We start from the raw sequence: 27672 nt of genomic DNA on the forward strand, positions 1-27672 counted from the left end.
GAAGTACAGCTACTCTGAGCTCACCTGAAGCTTCAAACACATCAATACACAGTCTGTACCAAACCTACACACATCAGGCTTGAAGTACACTTATCCTAAGAATGACACCAGGTTTAAAGTACACCGAAATGAGGTCTGTATCAAGCCTACACATGCCAGGTGTAAGTGTATATGCACACGCCCTGTACACCTCTCAGGCGAGGCATCAAGTACACCTACACCATGTTTCAGTCTGTATAAGAGCCATTTGGACTCAAAACATCAATGCTGTTTCTCTCTCCACAGATCCTGCCAGACGTGCTGAGTTTATGCAGCATTTTTTGTTTTCATTTCAGATCTGAATCATCCTTGTAGTATGCCTGCACCACTCTTACTCTAGGTTTCAATCACAACTGCTACAGGCCGAGCTTGAATCACAAAGGTGTCGGTCCATAAGACCATAAGACATCCTCAGCCCATCGGGTCTGCTCCGCTATTCAATCATGGCTGATATTTTTCTCATCCCCATTCTCCTGCCTTTTCTCCATAACCCCTGACCCCCTTATTAATCAAGAACCTATCTATCTCTGTCTTAAAGACAATCAATGACCTGGCCTCCACATCCTTCTGTGGCAGAGTTCCACAGATTCATCACTCTCAGGCTGAAGAAATTCCTCCTCATCTCTGTTTTAAAAGATTGTCCCTTTAGCCTGAGGTTGTGGCCCCTGGTTTTAGTTTTTCCTACGAGTGGAAACATTCTCTCCATGTCCACTCTATCCAGGCCTTGCAGTATCCTGCAAGTTTCAATAAGATCCCCCCTCATCCTGCTAAACTCCAACGATGTCATTTGGTAGAAATAATGTAGGGAGGAACTATATGATAAATGGCAGAACCATAAAGGGTGTAGATACGCAGAGGGACCTGGGTGTGCAAGTCCACAGATCCTTGAAGGTGACGTCACAGGTGGAGAAGGTGGTGAAGAAGGCATATGGCATGCTTGCCTTTATAGGACAGGGCACAGAGTATAAAAGTTGGGGTCTGATGTTGCAGATGTATAGAACGTTGGTTCGGCCGCATCTGGAATACTGCGTCCAGTTCTGGTCGCCACACTACCAGAAGGACGTGGAGGCTTTGGAGAGAGTACAGAGGAGGTTTACCAGGATGTTACCTGGTATGGAGGGGCTTAGTTATGAGGAGAGATTGGGTAAACTGGGGTTGTTCTCCCTGGAAAGACGGAGGATGAGGGGAGACTTAATAGAGGTGTATAAAATTATGAAAGGCATAGATAGGGTGAATGGTGGGAAGCTTTTCCCCAGGTCAGTGGTGACGTTCACGAGGGGTCATAGGTTCAAGGTGAAGGGGGGGAGGTTTAACACAGATATCAGGCGGACATATTTTACACAGAGGGTGGTGGGGGCCTGGAATGCGCTGCCAGGCAAGGTGGTGGAGGCGGACACACTGGGAACGTTTAAGACTTATCTAGACAGCCATATGAACGGAGTGGGAATGGAGGGATACAAAGGAATGGTCTAGTTTGGACCAGGGAGCGACGCGGGCTTGGAGGGCCGAAGGGCCTGTTCCTGTGCTGTATTGTTCTTTGTTTTGTTCTTGAGTACAGACCAGAATCCTCAACTGTTCCTCATACGACAATGAGGAATGGTGTGTGTCAACTTTGAATCACTCAGCCCTGGCACATATCTCTCAGTCTCACCAACAACTCTGGGTCTACCTTCAGGCCTCATTTCCACCTTCTTGTGATGAATCCTCGCTTGAAGCAACAAAGGCTGTGTTTACATAACGCTCAAAGCAGCAGGTGCTGAGGGAGGACCTGACAGTCATTCACATCAGCAGCACAAATAAAACACTTTTGCTTCTAACTTACTGTGGGTGTTGTATGGGAACTTCCAGGATCAGTTCAGGTGGGATTTCAAAGAGCTCGGGGTCCTCACCATTTACTTGTAACACTAAAGGCAACACTGTGAATCGACGCCTATCAGGCTTCCAACCCAGCTGCAGGCAAACCTGGAGACAGAGCAAGCAGGAGGGCAAACTGAGACAAGCAGCAGAGTTCTCCACACACAGTAAACAAAACAGCTCATCCAAGGTCCTGTTACATTTCCAATCTCAGTAGACCCAAATCTTACTTTGCACCATCATTTGTCCCAGTTTATGCACTCAGCAATATATCTCAGCCAATTACAGTTTGTTCAGTTTGACTGTGCATATATGCAAAACACACACGCCGGAACTCTACCACCTCACTTGCCACGGAATCGGAGTGGGCGAGGGTCCGACAATGGAAATCTCCGTTGACCTCAGGTGGGAATTTCCAGTCTCGCCCAAGTGAGGCCACAGAATTGTTATGACACAGGAGGAGGCTATTTGGCCCATTGTGTCTGCACTGGCTCTCCAAATGAGCATCATGACTGAGTGCCATTCCCCTTTTCCCTGTACTCCTGCACATTTTTTCCATTCAAATAAACATCTCATGTTCTCTTGAATACCTGAATTAAACCTACCTCCACCATACTTCCAGGCAGTGAATTCCAGATCCCAACCACTCATCCCGAGACGTAGAGCATTGTAGATAGAACATATAGAGAGATGGCCATTCAGAGGGGGCACGGTAGCACAGTGGTTAGCACTGCTGCCTCACAGCGCCAGGGACCTAGGTTCAATTCCGGCCTCGGGTCACTGCCTGTGTGGAACTTGCACATTCTCCCCATGTCCACGTGGGTTTCCTCAGGGTGCTCCATTTATCTCCCACACTCCAACGATGTGCGAGTTAGGCTGATTGGCCATGCTAAATTGACTCTAGTGTCAGGGGATTAGCAGGGTAAATGTGTGGGGTTACAGGAATCGGGCCTGGGTGGGATTGTGGTTGGTGCAGACTCGATGGGCCGAATGGCTCCTTCTGGCACTGTATTGATTCTGTGGATTCTATTCTATGGATACAGGCTAGGACTCCACAGGTAAGAAGGGAATGGTTGACCACCAGGCAGAGCAAGAGGGCGAGCCAGGCAGTGCAGGTAACCCCTATGGTTATGCCTCTGCAAAATAGATGTACCATTTTGCATGCTGTTGAGGGGAATGGCCACTCAGGGACGCTACGACAACGGATGAATGAACACCGCTCGACAATCACCAGGCAAGACTGTTCTCTTCCTGTGGGGGAGCACTTCAGCAGCCACGGGCATTCAGGTAAGCGTTCTCCAAGGCGGCCTTCATGACACACGACAGCGCAGAGTCGCTGAGCAGAAACTGATAGCCAAGTTCCGCACACATGAGGACGGCCTAAACCGGGATGTTGGATTTATGTCACATTATCAGTAACCCCCACAGCTTGCCTCCTGATCTTGCAGAATCTTACTACCTGTTCTGTCTGGAGACAATACACATCTCTTTAACCTGTGTTTAATGTTCCCTACCTTTAAGACCTGGCTGGCTGTAGAGATTTGCATTCTAATTAGTATTCTGTAACTTGATGTTGTGTCTCTGTGCACTGTTGGAGAACAGATTTTCACTCCATGGGAACTGACGAAGGGGCAGCGCTCCGAAAGCTTATGGTATTTGCTACCAAATAAACCTGTTGGACTTTAACCTGGTGTTGTGAGACTTCTTACTGGGTTACTCCTGCCAGGACTGGGACTATGTCCACGGGGGAGTATTTGCTAGAGTGGTTGGGGAGGCTTTAAACTAATATGGTAAGGGGATGGGAACCTATGCAAGGAGTCAGAGGAAGGGGAATCAAGGACAAAAACCAAAGACAGAAAGGAGAATAAGAAAAGTGATAGGCAGAGAAACCAAGGGCCAGAATCAAACTGGGTCTCAGTGAAAAATAGTGGGAATGGGATAAGTTATGTTAAGAAGACAAGCCTTAGCACATGGAGCATTCGCAATGAAGTGGATAAAATAACTGTGCAAATAAGTGTAAATAAGTTTGATATAGTTGGAATTTTGCAAGATGCTGGGCACATTTCACAGGCTGAGGTGTGACTGCAGCCTTGTAATCCTTGTGATCTCAGGCCCATTTTACTAGCTGAGGAGTGAGTGCAGCATAGTAATCTGTGCGATTTTGGGCACATTTCACAGACTGGGCACTGCAGTTTTGTAAGTTGCGTGATTCTGGGCTCATTTCACAGGCTGAGGACTGCAGCAGATCTGTGTGATCTTGTGCACATTTCACAGGTTGAGGAATGAGTGCAGCATAGGAAGCCGACTGACCTCGGGCCATTTTCACTGTCAGAGGAGTGAGTGCAACATAGACATCTCCGTGATCCCACACATATTTGATAGGCTGAGGAGTGAGTGCAGCATAGTAACCTGTGTGATCTTGTGCACATTTCACAGGCTGAGCACTGGAGTTTAATAATTTGCATGATGCTGGGCACATTTCACCAGTTGTGGACATCCACATGTGGACAAGAGGGATATGAGCCAAATGCAGGCAATTGGGATTAGTTTAGGGGTTTAAAAAAAAAGGCGGCATGGACAAGTTGGGCCGAAGGGCCTGTTTCCGTGCTGTAAACTTCTATGACTCTACAGAGACATGGCTGTAGGGTGACCAGGGATGGGAACTGAATATCTCAGGGTATCCAGTATTTTGGAAGGACAGACAAAAAGGAAAAGATGTTGGGATTACATTGCTGGGTAGAGAGGAAATTAATGCAATAGTGAGGAAAGATATTAGCTCCGACAATGTGGAATTTGTATGGGTAGGGCTAAGAAACACTAAGGGGCAAACAATGTTAGTGGGGGTTGTATATAGACCCCCAAATTGTAGTGGTGATCTTGGGAATAGCATTAAACAGGAAATTAGATATGCATGTGATCAGGGAACATCTGCAATTATGAGTGATTTTAATCTGCATATAGATTGGGCAAATCAAATTAGTCACAATACCATAAAGGAGAAATTCCTCATTACATACGGGATGGTTTTCTGGACCAATACATTGAGGAACCAACTTGAGAACAGCCATCCTAGACTGGGCATAGTGTAATGAGAAAGGAATAATTGGTTCCTTGGAGGTAAGCGACCATAATATGATAGAATTCCTCAACAATATGGCGAGTGATTCTTTTATAGTCAGTTTTTATGTTGCCTGCAGCTTACTCTTATACTTGGGTAGAGAAAGGAATAATTGGTTCCTTGGAGGTAAGCAACCATAATATGATACAATTCCTCATCAATATGGCGAGTGATTCTTTTGATTTTGAGACTAGGGTCCTGAATCTAAATAAAGGAAACTACAATGATTGAGGCGCAAGTTGGCTATGATGGATTGGGAAACGTTACTTAAAGGGATAATGGTGGGTAGGCAATGACAAACAGTTAAAGCGTGCATGGGTGAACTGCAATAATTGTTCATTACTGTCTGGCGCTAAAGTAAAATGAGAAAGGTAGCCAAACCATCGCCCACAAGGAAAATTAGCGATAGTATTAGCTCTAAGGAAGAGGCGTACAAATTGGCTCGAAAAAGCAACAGACCTGAGGATTGGGAGTAATTCAGCAAAGGAGGACAAAGGGATTGATTCATAAAGGGAAATGTGTGAAGAGAAAAAGATTGGTAAAGACAAATCCCTCACAGTCAGAAAGAGGTGAATTTATAGTGAGGAACAAAGAAATGGCTGACCAACTAAATATGTCACCGCACTACCAGAAGGACGTGGAGGCGTTAGAGAGAGTGCAGAGAAGGTTTACCAGGATGTTGCCTGGTATGGAGGGTCTTAGCTATGAGGAGAGATTGGGTAAACTGGGGTTGTTCTCCCTGGAAAGACGGAGAATGAGGGGAGATCTAATAGAGGTGTACAAGATTATGAAGGGTATAGATAGGGTGAACAGTGGGAAGCTTTTTCCCAGGTCGGAGGTGACGATCACGAGGGGTCACAGGCTCAAGGTGAGAGGGGCGAAGTATAACTCAGATATCAGAGGGACGTTTTTTACACAGAGGGTGGTGGGGGCCTGGAATGCGCTGCCAAGTAGGGTGGTGGAGGCAGGCACGCTGACATCGTTTAAGACTTACCTGGATAGTCACATGAGCAGCCTGGGAATGGAGGGATACAAACGATTGGTCTAGTTGGACCAAGGAGCGGCACAGGCTTGGAGGGCCGAAGGGCCTGTTTCCTGTGCTGTACTGTTCTTTGTTAAATACAATCTTATGTGCTTTTACACTCTAATCTCTTATGTAGGACCTTGTTGAAAGCCTTCTGAAAGTCCAAAGAAACCACATCCACTGGCTCATCCTCATCAACTCTACTAGGTAAATCTTTAAAGAATTCCAGTAGATTTGTGAAGCATGATTTCCCTTTCGTAAATCCATGCTGATTTTGTCCAATTCTGCCACTGTTTCCGATGGTGGAGGTGTCCAGAACTAGGGGTTATAGTCTAAGGATACAGGTAAACAATTTAGCACTGAGATGAGGAGAAATTTCTTTCTTGTGCAATTTGCTATCACAGAGAGCCAGTTTAGGCCAAAACATTGTGGGGGCAAATCCCCCCCCCAAAAATTCTAAGTGTCAAATTCGCATGAAAAATGGACTCCTCCCAGCATAGACATTGCTGGCCTCAACTTCCCATGGACACTGCTGGCCTCATCGCTGGCCTCCTACTCCCCCCACAGACATTGCTGACCTCATCGCCGGCCTCTCAATTCCCCATGGACATTGCAGGCCTCATCACTGGCCTCCCACTCCCCCCACCCCCCACCCCACGGACATTACTGGCCTCTCACCCCCACAAGACAATCACTGGCCTCCCAACCTCTCCATCCTTCCGGACATCGTTGGCCTCCCCATCCCCCAGTGACCTGGATTTCGCTGGCTTCCTGGTCTCCCCATCTCCCACTGACCCAAACATAGCTGGTCTCCCCATCTCCTAGTGACCCGGACCTCACTGGCCTTCCTATTCCCCAGTGACCTGGATATCGCTGGCCTCCCCATCCCCCAGTGACCTGAACATCGCTAGCCTCCCATCCCCCAGTGACCCGGACCTTGCTGGCATCCTGGCCTCACCATCCTCCAGTGACCCAGACGAACATCGCTGGCCTCCCCATCCCCCACTGACATGGACCTTGCTGACTTCCGGCCGCCCCATCCCCACTGACCCAGACCATGCTGGCCTACCAGTCTACCCATCCCAAGTGACCCAGACATCGCTGGCTTCCTCATCCCTCTGTCTCCCTTCACACATGTTGTGGAGATGCCGGCGTTGGACTGGGGTAAACACATTAAGAAGTTTAACAACACCAGGTTAAAGTCCAACAGGTTTATTTGGTAGCAAAAGCCACACAAGCTTTCGAGGCTCTGAATACACATCTTTTTAGCCTGTCTTGATGCTCTCTCCACTCCCATTGTTTTGTTTCTTAAAGACTGGATTAGTTGTAAGTATTCGCATTCCAACCATTATTCATGTAAATTGAGTCTGTGTCTTATAAGTTCTGTTTGTGAACAGAATTCCCACTCACCTGAAGAAGGGGCTCAGAGCCTCGAAAGCTTGTGTGGCTTTTGCTACCAAATAAACCTGTTGGACTTTAACCTGGTGTTGTTAAACTTCTTACTCCCTTCACACACACAGCACTGTACTGCCATGCACACCCCTTGACTGTGACTGTGAGCATTCCCCCTTATTGAGTGAGAGCCTTGAGCATTGCACCCCCTGGGCACAGTACCTTGCTGATTGAGAGCCTTGAGCATTGAACCAACACATCTCCTCCCCCCTTGGCCACAGTACCTTGTTGAGTTCACCCAGTCAGCAGCTTTGGAGATGCCTCACCCTCTATTGAAACCAGGTTACCTGTACATTATCCACAATGACATTTAACTAACAGGCCCATGGCTGGCCCAGACTGACTGCACCCTGGACTCTCTTAATAAGCCAGAGCTGTATTTAAGCTGCAATGATGGACACACAGGCAGTCACGCCAGAAACATGGCCCCGAAGAAAAGTGCTCCAAGATTTTTGGAGACTCAGCAGGCACGCCTACTGGATGTGGTGGAGGAGAAGCGACATCTGCTATACCCCACTCAGGACTGCTGCTCAAGAGGTCACACAGCAAGCATCATATGCAGCGGCATCTGCAGTTAATGCCAGGACACTGACCACTCAGTCCGGAGAGCAGTACCATAAGATGAATGACCTTCTTTGGAGTGCAAGGGTGAGCATGCATCCCATTCCGAAACCTGTACACGTACTGTGCTTACAATGTCCCCAGACACCTCAAAGGCAGCCACCAACACCCCCATGTCCCCCCCACCCCCCTCAGTACTGCCTGCAACCGCTGTGCACTCCCCCAATCAACATCCCCGCAGTGGGGACCAATTTCCCCAAAACGGCCAACACAAGCTCCCCAATCCCGACACCCATTGCACCCCATGCCCTTCCATACATCATGCTTTCAATCCCCCTTATGTCTCCACAGGAGAAAACCGCACACAATTAGAAATCATAGAAATCATAGAAACCCTACAGTGCAGAAGGAGGCCATTCGGCCCATCGAGTCTGCACCGACCACAATCCCACCCAGGCCCTACCCCCACATATTTACCCGCTAATCCCACTGACCTACGCATCACAGGACTCTAAGGGGCAATTTTTTTTTTTAACCTGGCCAATCAACCTAACCCGCACATCTTTGGACTGTTGGAGGAAACCGGAACACCCGGAGGAAACCCACGCAGACACGAGGAGAATGTGCAAACTCCACACAGACAGTGACCCGAGCCGGGAATCGAACCCAGGACCCTGGAGCTGTGAAGCAGCAGTGCTAACCACTGTGCTACCGTGCCGCATGAGAGGGAGAAAACTGGTGGTGGACTACCTAAGCTGCGCCTGATCAGGTCTGAGCAGTGCACCCTGGAGCTGGCAGGGGGGGTACACGCCTCGAATGGTCACCGACAGCCAGGTCGGCATCCAGCATGCAGCTGAACCTATTTCTAACTTGTGCCATGCTGCGCAGGCTGTTTTCTCTCCCTTACTCTAATGTGTGTTCTTTCACAGTGATGGACCCTGATTAACCAGGTCCTTCTGGTGTTGCCGCCATTTCGGGAACCAACTCCAATGGACACCTCTGATGACACCTCGGAGGAAGGCCCTGAACAATCCTCCGAGGACAGCACCAGGCATCAACAGCACAACTCACCAACACAGAGGCGATCACCACGTGGGTCATGTTAGTGCTGAAGCTTCGAGGTCACTTACTGGTGAGCACATCACAGCCGTTGTTGCACATCTGGTGGAGGTGGGCACATCTGAGGGCTCGGGCACATGGAAGTCTGCCATAGGTGAGGATGCTGCTGGCCCCAAGCCAGATGCCGGGCCTCAGGATTCATAGAAACCCTACAGTGCATCGAGTCTGCACCGACCACAATCCCACCCAGGCCCTACCACCATATCCTTACATATTTACCCACTAATCCCTCTAACCTACGCATCTCAGGACACTAAGGGGCAATTTTAGCATGGCCAATCAACCTAACCCGCACATCTTTGGACTGCCTCATCCCAAAGCTGGTGGAGGTGCATCAGGGAACCCGGGGAGTTGTGGAAGGGCTGTCAGCAACCATGCTGCGACTGCAAGGCTGTTTAGAGGAGTCAGACAGAGTGCTGTTGCAGAAGGTGGTGCTGGCACAGTGTGTTAACCAGGCCAACACTGCAAGGGTAGCGTCTGCAGTGAACAGTCTGGCGCAGGGATCTGACCTCATGGGTGACAGGCTCCAGGCCATCCTGGAGACCAGGATGAGGGCCAGGGCTGAGGGATCACAGATGCATCAAGGCCTCCAGGACTGGCAGACCCAGGTGACCTTGGAGCTTCTGGAATTCAGTCCAGGTACCCTGGCATCCCATGGACTGTGCCCAGGGCCTATAGGCACCCCAAGGGAGGATGAAGGGTTAGAGCTCATGCCGGGGCCTTCCACTCAAGAGGCTCTGGACAGCCCGAGCCCTTCCGAGTCCCCTCTTCCTCACACCGGGCATCTTAGGGTCAGCTGGATGAACAGGGTGACACAGAAACATCAGTGTCATCCGCAAGTTAGCCGGGGCCCTCCAAAGAACAAAGAAAATTATAGCACAGGAACAGGCCCTTCGGCCCTCCAAGCCTGCACCGACCATGCTGCCTGACTTAACTAAAACCCCCTAAAAGGTCGCCAAGGAAATCACAGGCAACGGGGCGCAGATGATAGCTGGACCCTTTCACCTCCGATGTGCATCCGGGGGGGTGCATGTGGACGAAGCAGTAGGCCGCACAAGTTTAGAAAGTTGTAGGGTCACTAAGAGGGCACAGGTGACGGTCACCAGTAGTCAGGGTTAAGTTTTGGTCACTGTTAAGAACACAATAAAAAGTTTTTTGCACCTCACAGCTGTGATTAATCTGTATCTGATTCTCCCTCCACAGAGCACATTGAGGCATGGACTGCTGTGCTGCGCAATACCAGGCCCTCGGCCAAAAGTTATCGACCATTTACACTACTCTCCCCAGCATCCACCAGATCTTTAGTCAAACACCACCCCCTGGCATTGCCTGGGTCCAGGTGGCAGTGTGCATTAGGAGAGCAATTAGGAGTCAGACACACTGGGATCCTGCACCAGGGGCAGGATCCCAGTGTGTCTTACAGCGAGTCATCATCATCCTCCAGCCTTCACCAAAGACTCGCTACCAGTGCCAGCCCAGGCCTATTTACATGTTGTGATATTTCCCAAGGTCAGGGATGGGGGGCGGGGGGGGGGGGGGGCGGTGCTGAGACGGTGTGAGGAAAGGTGGGGGGATGGGCTGAGAGTGGGTGGGGAAGGGTCATATGGCTTGAATAGCCAGCTATGGGTTATGGGGGATGGCGGCTGCAGTGGCTCCTGGGTTGTGGTGGAAGGGCAACCCCTACACTGGATGTCATCAGCCATGTGAACTGCTATCAGGCCCTCTCTTGCTGCCCTGCCCTGCCAGGCACCTGGCATCGCTGCCTGAACTTCGTCCTCCGGCTTCTCATATGGCAGGTCGTCGAGCTCTGCCTGGTGTCGATCCTCCTCCTCCTCCCCGCTGATCACCTCGCTGCTGCGCTATGTTGTGCAAAATGCAGCAGATGATTATAATGCATGAGGTCATACTGGAGGGCATCCCATAGCGGTCCAGGCACTGGAATCGCATTTTCAACAGGCCTTTGCAATGCTCTGCTATGGACTGAGTGGCAGTGTGGGCCTCATTATAATGGGTCTCCACCACGGTCTCGGGCCTCCGCACTGGCGTCATCAGTCGTAACCTCAGCAGGTAGACCTTGTCCCCCACGAGCCATCCTGGCAGCCTGGGCTGGTCTTCAAAGAGCCCAGGGGTGTCCAATCACCTCAGGGTATAGCTGTCATGGACACCCGCTGAATGGCGTGCACAGATCTGCATGATGTTCATCCGGTAGTCACATACGATTTGCACGTTGAGGGAGTGGACCCCTTTCTGTTAATAAATGGTTGCCCCTCACCTCGCGGGGATCACAGGGTGGTGTGTGTCCCTGTACATGGGGCATCCCGGCAATGGCGGTGAAGCCTGCAGCCTGAGCCTCCTGCTGACCCTGGCCAACATCAAAATGGATGTATTGGCTTGCCCAAGCGAACAAGGCATCTGCCACCTGGCGAACACATCTGTGGTCTGAGGCCTGAGAGATTCCACAAAGGTAGTCACTGGGTGCCTGAAATGACCCTGTTGCATAGAAATTCAGTGCCGCCATGACCTTAACTTCTACGGGCAGCGGGAGGCCACCCCTGTTCTGAGGTGCCAGGTGGGCGAGCACCTCACACAGATGCTGGACCCTGTCCTTAGATAGGCGGAGTCGGTGAAGGCACATGACCTCCAACTGCCCCTCAAATGATGTTCTGGTCCAGTCCTGCCAAGGCCTCCACATCATCCTTCTCCTGTCCACCGTTTCAGAAGATTGCTCTCCCACCTCATGACAATCAGTGACAGCCCCCTGCCCTCCTTCTGAGGGCCTGCCATTGGCTGCTCCTGGAGTGGTCTCCCAATGCCCTCCTCCTCCTCAGCCGCCATCATGATGGCCAGCTCTAAATCAATAAAACCGAGATCCATTCTGCACGGTGGGGGTTAGAGAGAGATTGATAGATACATGCCATTGCTTGCAACTACCCCAGCACCAACCCTTCCCAACCCCCCATCCCTCACTGGGACCAATACCCTCACTTGTGGATGTTAGCAACACAACACAATTTGTGGTGCCATGCATCACCTGATTAGGTTGCCTGGCATTGGCATTGTTAACACGGCAGGTAAGGACAGCATGCAGGTTCATGTATGGGCATGACCATTGCGCTCCCTTGAGCGCAAGTACAGCATTCCCTTCCAGGCATGTGTTGCAGGTCAGGACATGGGGCGGAGACAGACTCCTAATTATCATAATATGGGTTCCCATTCACTTCAGAGTACATGCAGTAGAGTCATAGAGTCTTAGAGGTTTACAGCATGACCTTCAGCCCAACATGTCCATGCCGCCCTTTTTTTTAAACCCCTAATCTAGTCCCAATTGCCCACATTTGGCCCATATCCCTCTATACCCATCTTATCCATGTAACTGTCTAAATGCTTTCTAAAGGACAAAATTGTACCCGCCTCTACAACTACCTCTGGCAGCTTGTTCCAGACACTCACCACCCTCTGTGTGAAAAAATTGCCCCTCTGGACACTTTTGTATCTCTCCCCACTATGCCCTCTAGTTTTAGACTCCCCTATCTTTGGGAAAAGATATTGACTATCTAGCTGATCTATGCCCCTCATCATTTTATAGATTTCTATAAGATCACCCCTCAACCTTCTACGCGCCAGAGAAAAAATCCCAGTCTATCCTTATAACTCAAACCATCAAGTCCCGGTCGCATCCGAGTAAATCTTTTCTGCACTCTTTCTAGTTTAATAATATCCTTTCTATAATAGTGTGACCAAAACTGTACACAGTACTCCAAGTCCGAGTACCAATGTCTTGTACAACTTCAACAAGACATTCCAACTCCTGTATTCAATGTTCTGACCAATGAAACCAAGCACGCTGAATGTCTTCTTTATCACTCTGTCCAGCTGTGACTCCACTTTCAAGGAACATGTACCCCTAGATCTCTTTGTTCTGTAACTTTCCCCAATGCCCTTCCATTAACTGATTAAGTCCTGCCCTGGTTCAATCTACCAAAATGCATCGCCTTGCATTTATCTAAATTAAACTCCATCTGCCATTCATCAGCCCACTGCCCCAATTGATTAAGATACCGTTGCAATTGGAGATAACTTTCTTCACTGTCCACTATGCCACCAATCTTAGTGTCATCTGCAAAATTACTAACCATGCCTCCTATATTCTCATCCAAATCATTAATATAAATGACAAATAACAGTGGACCCAGCACTGATCCCTGAGGCACACCGCTGGTCACAGGCCTCCAGTTTGAAAAACACCCCTCTACAACCACCCTCTGGCTTCTGTCAATTTTGTATCCATTTAGATATTTGACCCTGGATCCCGTGAGATTTAATCTTATGCAACAACCTACTATGCGGTACCTTGTCAATTCTTTTACATGCAGGAACAGTTTCTCCCTATCTACTCTGTCCACTTGAACATTTCTATCAAATCTCCTCTCAGTCGCCCTCTCTCCAAGAAAAACAATCCCAACCTCTCCAATCTATCCTAATAACTGAAATTTCTCATCCCTGGAACCATTCTTGTAAACCTCTTCTACACTTTCTCCAATGTGTTAAACCAGCTGGGGCGGCATGGTGGCACAGTGGTTAGCACTGCTGCCTCACAGTGCCAGGGACCAGGGTTCAATTCCTGGCTTGGGTCACTGTCTGTGTGGAGTTTGCACATTCTCCCCATGTCTGCATGGGTTTCCCCCGGATGCTCCAGGCCTCCCACCATCCAAAGATGTGTGGGTTAGGTAGATTGGCCATGCTCAATTGCCCCTTGGTGTCAGGGGGACTAGCTAGGGTAGGTAGATAAGGTTATGGGGATGGAGGCTGGGTGGGATTGGGGTTGGTGCAGACTCGATGGGCCGAATGGCCTCCTTCTGCACTGTATGATTCTATGATTCTAAGCTTTACTTGTTTAAATAACCACATTGGAACATGAAGTTGCAGCAATAATAGAGACCTGATTCAAGAAAGGACAGGACTAAAGCAAAGTGTTGAGAAAAGATGGGATAGAATGGCTGGTTGTATTAAAACCAAGACACTGCAAGGAAATCACAGATAAATTCAAGAAGTTTAAATAATCATATTTAAGGTAATTAATTATTATATAAAGACTGACATAGTCGCAATGTAAACATCAGTGACATGCAAGAGTTTATGAAGTGTGTTTTTGAGAATTTTCTGGACCAGTACATTTCTAGCTCACTGAAGGAGGTATTGCTGTGCTCAGGGGATTGAGGAGGAGGGTCAAAATGTCAGTAAGGGAATATTTTGGGGCCAGGAATTATTCAGGGTGATTTTACCATCACGTTGTACCCGTTTTTTGGGCGCAACACGATCGTAAAGTGGGGCATAAAGCGCGATTGAAGACCGGTGCCATTTTACGAGCGCTGGATTTCCAGTGCACTCAGTCTCTCGCTAGAAATGGGCAAAAGGCAGGTTAATGTATTTAAATTTATTTAAATGCTGTTAAACATCTGCTCAGTGAGCCTGGCACTCAATCACCCGGGCTCGGCCCCTCTTATGACCTCGCCACCAAAGGTTCTCGCCGGCGAGGAATAGACATGCTCCCCATGAATGGGGAGGGGAGAGTGCTTCCCGGGGAAGCCGAGGGCAAGGGGTGAGTGTACCTTGGGCAGTGCCACCCTGGCATCTGGGCAATGGCAGTCTGGACACGGCTAATTGGGGGAGGGGCCAGTGGAGACAGAGCTAATGAATGAGGTTCCAGTGGAGGCGGGGCTAATGGGGGGTTGGGCCGGGGGGTGGGGCTAATAGGGGAGGAGCCAGTGGGGACAGGGCGAAAGGGGGAAGGGGGCCTGCTGCCACTCTGCAGCGATTGGTGTAGGGGAAGGCAGCGGGACTGCGATTGGTGGGGGGAGGGAGGGGTCTGCGATCAGTTCTGAGCAGCGGGGGGGGGGTGGGCGGAGTTAGTGGAGGCTGTATCTCAGGCCCCTGTGATTGCAGTGCCGGGGGGGGGGGGGGGGGGGGGGGGGTGCTTCAGGCATCCTGCACTAGTAGGGGCCTGACAGCTCTCTCTTTTCTGTCAGACCCCTGCTACTGCTAATGTGTATGTGCAGCATCAGAGGCCTGCATATGCGCATTACCTCCGTCTGCAGGCTTTCAGTTAAGCCCCACCCACAGGTTGGTGCAGTGAGCAACAGGCTCGCTCAGAATTTTGCAGACAGAGTGCATATGTGGGGTGGGCGGGGGGGGGAGCTGAAAACATACCCAGAAACTGGATCTGAAACTCTCCCAGTTTCAAGTCTGCCCAGCACTTCGAGAAATCCTTCATTAATCCATATTTTTCCAAGTGACTGTTAACTTTGTCCTGAAACTTTTCTCACCACTCTGGTTAAACTACCTTCTTTCTAGTTGCCAGTGTAAAATTAGCAGTTCTTCAGTCCCCCGAGGCTGCTGTGTATCTAAGGAGGATTGGAAGATTCTGGTCAGTGCCTCTACAATTTCCACACTCACTTCCTTCAGTATCTCTTGCTGCATTCCATCCAGTCCTGGTGACTTATTCACTTTAAGTTAAATCAACCAGTCCAATCTGTTTTATGAATCATTAGCCCATCCAGTATCTCAACTCCTCGTTGGTCGCCCCCCATAGGAAATGGCTGCTCCCCTCCCCCCCCCCTTGCAGAGTTCACCCCATCAGTATCACCCCCCCTACCTGATCATTCTCCCTTGCAGAGTTAGCCCATCAGCAACCCTGCAGAGTAGTTTTTGCCTCCCGCACTATCTAAACCAAACAGCCTCAACGTTATCCCCTCTGAAATTGACTAAATGGCCATGTGATTCACCCAAACTGCCTGCAACTAAATTCCCTGAACAAGGGAGAGCTCTATATAAGCTCTAATGATGGACACACAGGCAGCCATGCCAGGAAGATGGCACCAATGAGGAGTGTCCACGCTTTAATGATGCCGATCTGGCCCATCTGTTGCAAGCTGTTGAAGAAAGGTTGGCAATTATGTACCTCCCCCAGACAGGCGATGACCCAGGAGTCTGGCAGCCAATGCAGCCTGGGAGGCTGCGGCCTTCAGTGCCCGAGCAGGGCATGGAGGACCACCAACCAGTGCCGCAAAAAGATGAATGAACTCCTTCGGGCAGGAAGGGTGAGTGTCCATCCTGTGTTACGCAATGTTGAGCCACTCCTTGACATCCCGCGGCCTTCCAGCACCCGACTCTCCCAGCACATTCCTCCAACCCCTCTGGCAACCCAGTCACAACTCCAGACTGCCGAGGCACAGCCCCGAAAAACCCAACCCGACACCCCCTACTCTTCGTCCCCTTCCATGCATCAGGCTTTCAATCTGCCCTTATGTCCCCACAGGATAAGACTGCCCATAACCGACGGGTGTGGGCAAAAACTAACGATGGGGTCCCCGAGCTTCGCCACCTCACCATGGTTGTGGTGTGAGACATGGAGCTGGCAGGGGAAGGCGAGGAGAGAACGGTAACTGACAACTAGCTCGGCGTTCACCTTGGAAGTGAGCACCAGTGAAACCCTAGTTCAAATGACTTATTCCAAGTCAGTGGCATGCTGCCCAGACACTTGTCCCTCTTGTACTCTAAACCTTGTGTCCTTTGTTACACCTGACCCTGATGCCCCTGGCCCTTTGGGAATCGGCATCCCCCTTGGCCCTCCTGCTGAGACACCCCAGCCCAGTTCGGAGGCCACTTTGGAGGGAGGCCCTGAGGGATTCTCTGAGGGCAGCATCATTCATTCATAGAATCCCACAGTACAGAAGGAGGCCATTCGGCCCATCAAGTCTGCACCAACTCTCCAACAGAGCAACTTACCCAGGTCTACCCCCCCCTGCCCTATTCCCACAACGCCACATATTTAACCTGCTAATCCCCCTAACCTACACATCTCAGGACACTAAGGGGCAATTTAGCAAAGCCAATCCACCTAACCTGCACATCTTTGGACTGTGGGAGGAAACCGGAGCACCTGGAGAAAACCCATGCTGACATGGGGAGAACGTGCAAACTCCACACAGTCACCCAAGGCTGGAATTGAACCCGGGTCCCTGGCACTATGAGGTAGCACTGCTAACCACTGTGCCACCGTGCTGTTCATTTCACACAGGTATCCACCACACAATCCACCAGTGCAGGTTCTATCACCACAGTGGGACATGTTAGTGGTGATGTTTCTGGGTCACTTACTGGCGCGCACAACACTGTCGTAGATGCACAAGTGGAGGTGGGAATGTCCAAGGCCCCGGGCATGCAGAAGTCAGCGGAAGGCAAGCTTCCAGCTGGCTCCAAGTCAGATGCCAGGCCTCTGGGATCAGTCATTCTGAAGCTGTTGGAGATGCATCAGCAGAGCAGGGGAAGGGTGGAGGAGCTGTCAGCATCACTGCAATGACTGCAAGGCTGTTTGGAGGAGTCCAACAGACTTCTGTTGCAGGAAGTGATGATGGCACAGGGCGGTACCCAGAACTGCACTTCAAAGATGGCATCCACAGTGGAAAGCCCAGGTCAGGAGATTATCCCCATGGGTGACAGGGTGCAAGATATCCTGGAGACTCAACAGTCCATGACGGATACACAGCGGGCCATGGCCGAAGGTGTCGCTGGAATTCTGGAGGCACATTGGGTCACGGCCATGGGTGTCGGAAGCATTTGGGAGATACAGGAGGCCCTGGCTGTGGGCTCAACAACTTAGCCCAGTCTCGCAGAACTAATGCTGAGGGGCTCAAAGGCTTGGCCTGGTCGCAGAACGCTGTCGCGAAGGGGCTCCAGAGCATGACCCAGTCTCAGAGGGCCATGGCTGAGGGATTGCACACCACGGAGCAAACGCATCTGGACCTCCAGGACAGGCAGAGCAAGGTGATGCCAAGGCTTCTGGAACTCAGTCTAGCTGTCTCATCTCACCATCCCATGGAGTTTCCCCAGGGCCCACGGCACACCGAGGGAGGAGGAAACGCTGAAGCCCATGTAAGGGCCTTCCAGCCAGAAGGCATCAGAGGCCCCCAGACCTTCCAATTCTCTCCTTCCTGACACCTGGTCATCTCATGGGCAGCGGCTACATCAGTGTGATCCATTAGACAGCCGGGGCCCTCCAGGTCTCGGCCTCCCAGGGGGTGCCCACCAAGGGTATCATAGGCCACAGGGCGTAGATATAGAATCACCAAGAGGGCATGGTGACAGGCAGCACGAGTTAAGGTTTTGTTAATTGTCAATTTGAAATTCACTATTAAATGTTATTGCATCCCACAGATATGACTAATTTGTTGTGATTCTCCCTCCACAGGGATGACCGTACCCCGACTGCACTTATAGAGGCGCAGAACATTGTGCTGCGTGATGTTGGCCCCTTGGCCAATAGTGACAGGCGGCCTGCCCTGGTATCCCCAGCAACCACCGGAGCCTGTGTCAAGCTCCTCACCAGAGCTGCCTGTCCTCCATCCTCCGGCTCCTCTTCAACATCTTCCTGGTGTCACTCCTCATCCTCTCACTCCTGTTCCTCCTCCTCCAGGAAGTCTCTCTACTGCTCCTGTATCATCATGGAGCACACAGCAGACCACGATGATACAGGAAACCCTCAGGGGGCTGTACTGGAGGGCACCCCAGAGCGGTCCAGGCAGCAGAACCACATCTTCAAGAGCCCAATGCATTGCTCGATGATGCACTGGGTGGCAGCGTGGTCCTCATTGTATCAGGCCTCTGCCTCAGTCTCTGGCCTACGCACAGGCTTCATCAGGCCTCAGCGGTTATCCGTCGTCAATCCCAATAGCCTGGACTGGTTCTTGAACAGCGCAGGGATGTCCAAACTTCGGAGGATGTAGTTGTCATGCATGCTCCTCAAGTAGCGTGCACACGTGCATGATGCGCAATGGTCCATTTTGGCAGGTCAAATGGAATGAAGGAGTACAATATAAAGGGAAAGACTCTTAGTACTGTCGAGGATCAGAAGGACCTTGGGGTCCGGGTCCATAGGACTCTAAAATCGGCCCCGCGGGTGGAGGAGGTGGTTCAGAAGGCGTATGGTGTGCTGGCCTTTATCAATCGAGGGATTGAGTTTAGGAGTCCGGGGATAATGATAGAACATAGAACATTACAGCGCAGAACAGGCCCTTCGGCCCACGATGTTGCACCGACCAGTTAAAAAAAAAAAACTGTGACCCTCCAACCTAAACCAATTTCTTTTCGTCCATGAACCTATCTACGGATCTCTTAAACGCCCCCAAACTAGGCGCATTTACAACTGATGCTGGCAGGGCATTCCAATCCCTCACCACCCTCTGGGTAAAGAACCTACCCCTGACATCGGTTCTATAACTACCCCCCCTCAATTTAAAGCCATGCCCCCTCGTGCTGGATTTCTCCATCAGAGGAAAAAGGCTATCACTATCCACCCTATCTAAACCTCTAATCATCTTATATGTTTCAATAAGATCCCCTCTTAGCCGCCGCCTTTCCAGCGAAAACAATCCCAAATCCCTCAGCCTCTCCTCATAGGATCTCCCCTCCATACCAGGCAACATCCTGGTAAACCTCCTCTGCACCCTCTCCAAAGCCTCCACATCCTTCCTGTAATGTGGGGACCAGAACTGCACACAGTACTCCAAGTGCGGCCGCACCAGAGTTGTGTACAGTTGCAACATAACGCTACGACTCCTAAATTCAATCCCCCTACCAATAAACGCCAAGACACCATATGCCTTCTTAACAACCTTATCTACTTGATTCCCAACTTTCAGGGATCTATGCACACATACACCTAGATCCCTCTGCTCCTCCACACTATTCAAAGTCCTCCCGTTAGCCCTATACTCAACACATCTGTTATTCCTACCAAAGTGAATTACCTCACACTTCTCCGCATTAAACTCCATCCGCCACCTCTCGGCCCAACTTTGCAACCTGTCTAAGTCTTCCTGCAAACTACGACACCCTTCCTCACTGTCTACCACACCACCGACTTTGGTGTCATCAGCAAATTTGCTAATCCACCCAACTATACCCTCATCCAGATCATTAATAAATATTACAAACAGCAGTGGCCCCAAAACAGATCCCTGAGGTACACCACTTGTAACCGCACTCCATGATGAATATTTACTATCAACCACCACCCTCTGTTTCCTATCCGCTAGCCAATTCCTGATCCAATTTCCTAGATCACCCCCAATCCCATACATCTGCATTTTCTGCAGAAGCCTACCATGGTGAACCTTATCAAACGCCTTACTAAAATCCATATATACCACGTCCACTGCCTTGCCCCCATCCACCTCCTTGGTCACTTTCTCAAAAAACTCAATAAGGTTAGTAAGGCACGACCTACCTGCCACAAAACCATGCTGACTATCACCTATCAATTCATTACTCTCCAAATAACTATAAATCCTATCCCTTATAATTTTTTCCAACATCTTGCCGACAACAGAAGTGAGACTCACCGGTCTATAATTCCCGGGGAAGTCTCTGTTCCCCTTCTTAAACAATGGTGCAGCTATACAAGACCCTCGTCAGACCCCACTTGGAGTGCTGTGCTCAATTCTGGTCGCCTCATTACAGGAAGGATGTGGAAAAGATTGAAAGGGTGCAGAGGCGATTTACAAGGATGTTGCCTGGATTGAGTGGCATGCCTTATGAGGATAGGCTGAGGGAGCTCGGTCTTTTCTCCTCGGAGAGATGTAGGATGAGAGGAGACCTAATAGAGGTATATAAGTTGTTGAGAGGCATAGATCGGGTGGACTCTCAGAGGCTTTTTCCCAGGGTGGAAATGGCTGCTACGAGAGGACAGTTTAAGGTGCTGGGGGGGTAGGTACAGGGGAAATGTGAGGGAGAAGTTTTTCACACAGAGGGTCGTGGGCGAGTGGAATCGGCTGCCGTCAGTGGTGGTGGAGGCAAACTCAATAGGTTCTTTTAAGAGACTCCTGGATGAGTACATGGGACTTAATAGGATGGAGTGTTATAGGTCGGCCTAAAAGGTAGGGATATGTTCGGCACAACTTGTGGGGCCAAAGGGCCTGTTTTGTGCTGTAGCTTTCTATGTTTCTATGTCCATTCTGTGGTCACAGATAATCATAGAATCATAGAAACCCTACAGTGCAGAAAGAGGCCATTCGGCCCATCGAGTCTGCGCCGACCACAATCCCACCCAGGCCCTACCCCCATATCCCTACATATTTACTCGCTAATCCCTCTAACCTACGCATCCCAAGACACTAAGGGGCAATTTTTAGCATGGCCAATCAACCTAACCCGCACATCTTTGGACTGTGGGAGGAAACCGGAGCACCCGGAGGAAACCCACGCAGACACGAGGAGAATATGCAAACTCCACACAGACAGTGACCCAAGCCGGGAATCAAGCCCAGGTCCCTGGAGCTGTGAAGCAGCAGTGCTAACCACTGTGCTACCGTGCCGCCCACTGCGCTACCGTGCTGCCCTCACCACTGTGCTACCGTGCCGCCCTCACCACTGTGCTACCGTGCCGCCCTCTGCAAGTTCAGGGAGTGACACCATTTCCTATTAATGAACCGCAGTTCCTGAATGTGTGGGGACCACAGGGCGATGTATGTGCCATCTACAGCCGCTGCACATGGGGCATGCAGCGATTGCAGCGAAGCCTACAGCCCAGGCTTCTTGTTGGGCCTAGCCCACATTGAGTGGATGTTATTGCCAGCCCAGGCGAACAGGACATCCATGACCTGGCAGATGCATTTGTGTATTGAGGGCTGCGAGATGCCACAGATGTCCCTGCTGGATGCTTGAAAGGACTCAGTGGCATAGAAATTGAGGACTGCCATGTTTTAGAGAGAGTGCAGAAAGTTTCAATATAATGGTTCCAGGGATGCCGAACTTCAGCTATGAAGATAGATTGGAATGTTTTCGTTGGAGAAGAGGAAGTTCAGGGGAGATTTGAGAGAGGTATTCAAAATCCTGAGGGTCTGGACAGGATAAACGGGGAGAAACTATTCCCTTTGATGAAGAATCGAGAACCAGAGGGAAGAGTTTTAAGCTAACTGACAAAAGAAGTAGTGGCAACATGAGGAGAAAGGTCTTTACACGTTGAGTGCTTGGAATTGGGAGTGTGCTGTGAAGGTAGGTTGAGAATGACGAAGGTAGGTTGAATTGTGGCTGTTTAAAGGGGATTGGATAATCTGAAGTAAAGGTGGGGGAGTGGCAATAGGTGAGTTGATCTTGAAGAAAAGCTGCCATCAGGCCTGGATCATAGGATCATAAAATGGTTAGATATAAGCTTATCCATTCTGCTTCTCTCAGCCTGAACTAGAACTCATTATTCTGATCATATCTGAAGTCATAGAGTCATAGAGGTTAACAGCAGGGAAACAGGCCCTTTGGCCCAACTTGTCCCTGCCGCCCCTTTTTTAACCACGAAGCTAGTCCCAATTGTCCGCATTTGGCCCATATCCATCTCTACCCATCTTACCCATGTAGCTGTCTAAACGCTTTTTAAAAGATAAAATTGTACCTGCCTCGACTACTACCTCTGGCAGCTTGTTCCAGACACTCACCTTCCTCTGTGTGAAAAAATTGCCCCTCTGGACACTTTTGTATCTCTCCCCTCTCACCTTACACCGATGCCATTTAGTTTTAGACTCCCCTACCTTTGGGAAAAGATATTGACTATCTAGCTGATCTGTGCCCCTCATTATTTTATAGACCTCTACAAAATCACCCCTCAGCTTTCTACGCTCCAGAGAAAAAAGGCCCAGTCTATCCAGCCTCTCCTTATAACTCAAACCATCAAGTCCTGGTCGCATCCTAGTAAATCTTTTCTGCACTTTTTCTAGTTCAATAATATCCTTTCTATAATAGGGTAATTAGAACTGTACACAGTATTCCAAGTGTGGCCTTACCAATGTCTTGTACAACTTCAACCCCTGTATTCAATGTTCTGACCAATGAAACCAAACATGCCAAATGCCTTCTTCACCACTCTGTCCACCTATGACTCCACTTTCAAGGAGCTATGAACCTGTACCCTAGATCTCTTTGTTCTGTAACTCTCCCCAATGCCCTACCATTAACTGAGTAGGTCCTGCCCTGGTTCAATCTACCAAAATGCATCACCATGCCTTTATCTAAATTAAACTCCATCTGCCATTCGTCAGCCCACTGGCCCAATTGATCAAGATCCTGTTGCAATCCCAGATAACCTTCTTCACTGTCCACTATGCCGCCAATCTTCGTGTCATCTGCAAACTTACCAACCATGCCTCCTAAATTCGCATCCAAATCATGAATATAAATGACAAATAACAGTGGATCCAGCACCGATCCCAGAGGCACATGGTATGTTTCAAAGGACAGCATTTTAATTTTTGCAAGAGGCAAAGGCTAATACCTCAGTGAACTCAACATTCGCACCATCTCCCAGGACTGATCCATCTTCCAGAGCAAACCCTGCATAGCGAATGAATTGACTATTCCACACACGAAAGTCCTTGTTCCCATCTGACCTCTGAGGGAAGATTGTGATGGCAGATCTACAAGAGAGAGAGTTAAATATAGGAAACACCAACAAACAGCAAAGAGAGCATGTAGGGAGTTCTATATTCTTTCTGACCTGGGAGTGCTCAATAATGACATTGGGTATAAAGTGAGGAGGGTTATTCTGCCAGGTTAATGTAGAGGGAAATCTGTACCATACCTGTCCTGTGAGTGCTCAGTGCTGATACTGGATATAAAGTGAAGGGAACTGTTACCTGATATTTCCCTTGTTGGTTGAATATTTTATGTGATTGCAGATGTAGGTGAACATCTCTTCCACTGTTTTGCAGTCCCGAGCATCAAAGAGCTGTTGGCACAGAATAATAACTGAGAATAATCCAGCAAATGAATAAATCTAAGTGAAGGATAAATGGTGAGAGTGGACAGGGAGAGAGACAGAGTTAGAGACGAGAGGCAGGGAGTTTTTTGATTTTGATTTGATATATTATTGTCTCATGTATTAGGATACAGTGAAAGTTATTGTTTCTTGAGAGCTATACAGACAAAACATACTGTTCATAGAGTATATAGGAAAGGAGAGGGTGCAGAATATAGTGTTGCACTAATTGATAGGGTGAGGGGAAAGATCAGCTTAATATATGGTAGGTCATTCAAAAGTCTGATGGCAGCAGGGAATTTTGTTGAATCAGTTGGTATGTGATCTCAGACTTTCGTAGCTTTTTCCGGAGGAAAAAGGTGGAAGAGAGTATGCCCAGGATGCGTGGGGTCCTTGATTATGCTGGCTGCTTTTCTGAGGCAACGGAATGCGTACACAGAGTCAACGGCCGGGAGGTTGGTTTGCGTGATTGTCTGGGCTAAATTCACAGCACTTTGTAATTTCTTGAGGTCTTGGTCAGGGCAGGAGCACTAGCTGTGATACATCCAGAAAGGATGCTTTCTGTGGTGCATCGGTAAAAATTGGTGAGAGTGATAGTAGACATGCCGAATTTCCTTAGCCTCAAAACTGCACACAATATTCCAGATGTGGCCTCACCAACGCCCTATATAATTGCAGCAAAACATCCCTATCCCTATACTCAAATGCTCTCGCTTTTTAAATTTCAAATCCTAGTTATGGTCTTGCCCTGCTGCAGCAGGAGTGGAGGACCCAAGGAACAGAGCTGATTGCTAAGTAATAAGGTTGGGTAAGTATTTAATTGTTTTATCACTCATAACTTCAGAGGTAATTTTGTGGTTTATAGTTTAGAGGACCAGGCAGGCAGGCAAGCAGTGCAGGAATTTCCTGTGGCCATTCCTCTGCAAAACAGATATACTGTCTTGGATACTGTTGAGGAGAATGGCCTTTCAGGGCAAAACAGCAACAGCCAAATCCTTTGCACCATGGTTAGTTCTGCTGCAGAGGGGAGGGCTAAAAAGTGAGAGAATGCAATTGTTCCAGGGGATTCAATTATAAGGGGGATAGATAAGCGTTTCTGTGACTGCAAACGAGACTTCAGGACGATATGTTGATTCCCTGGTGCTAGGATCAGGCATGTCTTGGAGAGGCTGCAGGACATTCTGAAGGGAGAGGGTGAACAGCCAGTGATCACAGTACACATTGGGACAAACAACATGGGTAGAAAAAGGGCTGAGGTCCTAAAAGTAGAATATAGGGAGCTAGGAAGCAAGCTGAAAAGTTGGACCTCAAAGGTAGCGATCTCAGGACCAGTGCCAGTGCTACTTGCCAGACAGAGTAGAAACAGCAGTATAGGACTGAAAAGATGGTGTGAGGGGGAGTGTTTCAGATTTTTGGGGCATTGGGACCGCTTCTGTGGAAGGTTGGACCTGTATAAACTGGATGGGTTACAGCTCGGCAGGATTGTATTGATGTCTGGTGGGGGGTGTTCAACAAATATGGCAGGGGGATGGGAACTTTTGCAAGGATTCAGAGCATGGGAAATTAAGTGAGAAGTCTTACAACATCAGTTTAAAGTCCAACAGGTTTATTTGGTATCATGAGCTTTCGGAGCGCTGCTCCTTCATCAGATGAAGGACTCACCTAATGAAGGAGCAGTGCTCTGAAAGCTAGTGATACCAAATAAACCTGTTGATTTTAACCTGGTGTTGTGAGACGTGCCCACCCCAGTCTAACGCCAGCATCTCCACATGAAGAGAAATTAAAATGACGGTAAGGAGGATAAGAAAAGTAATAGGCAGAGAAATCAAGGGCCAGAGTCAGATAAGGACAGATTTTTTAAAAAGTAGGAACATGACAAGAAACATTAAAAGGGCTCACCTTAAAGTTTTGTATCTGAATGCTCGGAGCATTTGAAACAAAATGGATGAATTAGTTGCACAGATAGATGCAAAGGGGTATGAAATGGTTGGCACTATGGAGACGTGACTCCAAGGTGACCAAGGATGGAAACTAAACATTGAGCGCTATTCAATGTTTAGGAAGGACAGATGGAAAGGAAAATGGGGTGGAGTTGCATTGTTGATTAAAGAAGATGTTGATACAATATTGAAAGATATCTGTGGCATATGGGTGGCACGGTGGTACAGCACCACACAGCACTGCTGCCTCACAGCACCAGGGACCCAGGTTCAATTCCGGCCTCGGTCACTGTCTGTGTGGAGTTTGTATGTTCTCCCTGTGTCTACGTGGGTTTCCACCGGGTGCTCCGGTTTTCCCCCACAGTCCAAAGATGTGCAGGCTAGGTGGATTGGCCATGCTAAATTGCCCCTCAAGTGTCTGGGGGATTAGCAGGGGTTATGGGGATGGGGCTGGGTGGGATTATTGTCGGGGCAGGCTCGATGGGCCCAATGGCCTGCTTCTTCACTGTAGGGATTCTATGATTCTATGTCAGTTTCCTTTCTCTGTTTCCCTTTAGGGCGGTACAGTGGCACTCTAGTTAGCACTGCTGCCTCACAGCGCAAGGGACCTAGGTTCGATTCCCAGCTTGGGTCCCTGTCTGTGTGGAGTTTGCACGTTCTCCCTGTGTTTGCGTGGGTTTCCTCCCACAGTCCAAAGATGTTCGGGTTAGGTGGACTGGCCATGCTAAATTGCCCCTTATTGTCAGGGGGACTAGCTCGGATAAATGTATGGGGATAGGGCCTGGGTAGGATTGTGGTCGGTGTAGACTTGTTCGGCCGAATGGCCTTCTTCTACACTGTAGGATTCCATGATCTATGATGATATGGAATCTGTGTGGGTCGAAACAAAAAGTGGCAAAAACATTTGTGGGTGTGGTATAGAGACCACCAAACCGTAGTGGTAACATTGGAAACAGTATTATACAGGAAATCAGAGAGGCCTGTGTCAAAGGAACATCTGTGATTACGGGCGACTTTAATCTGCATATAGATTGGGAGGGTCAAATTAGTCACAGTACAATAGAGGAGGAATTTCGGGAGTGTTTACAGGATGGTTTTCTGGACCGTTTACAGGATGGTTTTCTGGACCAATATGTTGAAGAACCAACAAGGGAACAGGCCAATTTGGACAGAGTATTGAGCAATGAGAAAGGATCAGTTGGCAATCTAGTTGTGAGAGAGTCCTTGGGGATGAGTGACCATAATATGATAGAATTCTTTATCAAGGTGGATAATGAGTATTTGATTCTGAGACCAGCGTCCTGAATATCAATAAAGGTAACTGATGTATCCTCATTGGCTACAGGTGAAGTTTCAGAGGACTGGAAGATAGCCGATGTGTTCCATTGTTTAAGAAGGGCAGCAGGGATAATCCAGGAAATTTTAGGCCGGTGAGCCTTACGTCAGTGGTAGGGAAACTATTGGAAAAGATTCTTAGGGACAGGGTTTACTCACATTTGGAAACAAATGGACTTATCAGTAACAGAACAGCATGGTTTTATAAAGGGGAGGTCGTGCCTCACTAACTTGATCGAGTTTTTCGAGGAAGTGACGAAGATGACAGATGAGGGAAAGGCAGTGGATGTTGTATGGACTTCAGTAAAGCCTTTGACAAAGTACCTCATGGTAGACTGGTACAAAAGATTAAGTCACACGGGATCAGAGAAGAGCTGGCAAGGTGGATACAGAACACACTTGGCCATAGAAGACAGAGGGTAGCAGTAGA

At 49.2% G+C, this 27672-nt stretch overlaps 1 protein-coding gene across 1 annotated transcript in view; it reads right to left on the minus strand.

The window, feature by feature from the left end:
* LOC144492779 (nitric oxide synthase 1-like) overlaps nt 1-27672 on the minus strand; it is a 342106-nt gene that overhangs the window by 263690 nt on the left and 50744 nt on the right. Inside the window, exons 5-7 of the mRNA XM_078211199.1 lie at nt 23846-23937; nt 23485-23626; nt 1862-2001 (exon numbers count right to left, since the gene is read on the minus strand). Of these exons, the coding sequence (XP_078067325.1) occupies nt 1862-2001; nt 23485-23626; nt 23846-23937 (374 nt within the window). The remainder of the gene's footprint in view (nt 1-1861; nt 2002-23484; nt 23627-23845; nt 23938-27672) is intronic.

The sequence above is a fragment of the Mustelus asterias genome, chromosome 4 (genome assembly GCF_964213995.1).
Source record: "Mustelus asterias chromosome 4, sMusAst1.hap1.1, whole genome shotgun sequence".
Classification (NCBI taxonomy): domain Eukaryota; kingdom Metazoa; phylum Chordata; class Chondrichthyes; order Carcharhiniformes; family Triakidae; genus Mustelus; species Mustelus asterias.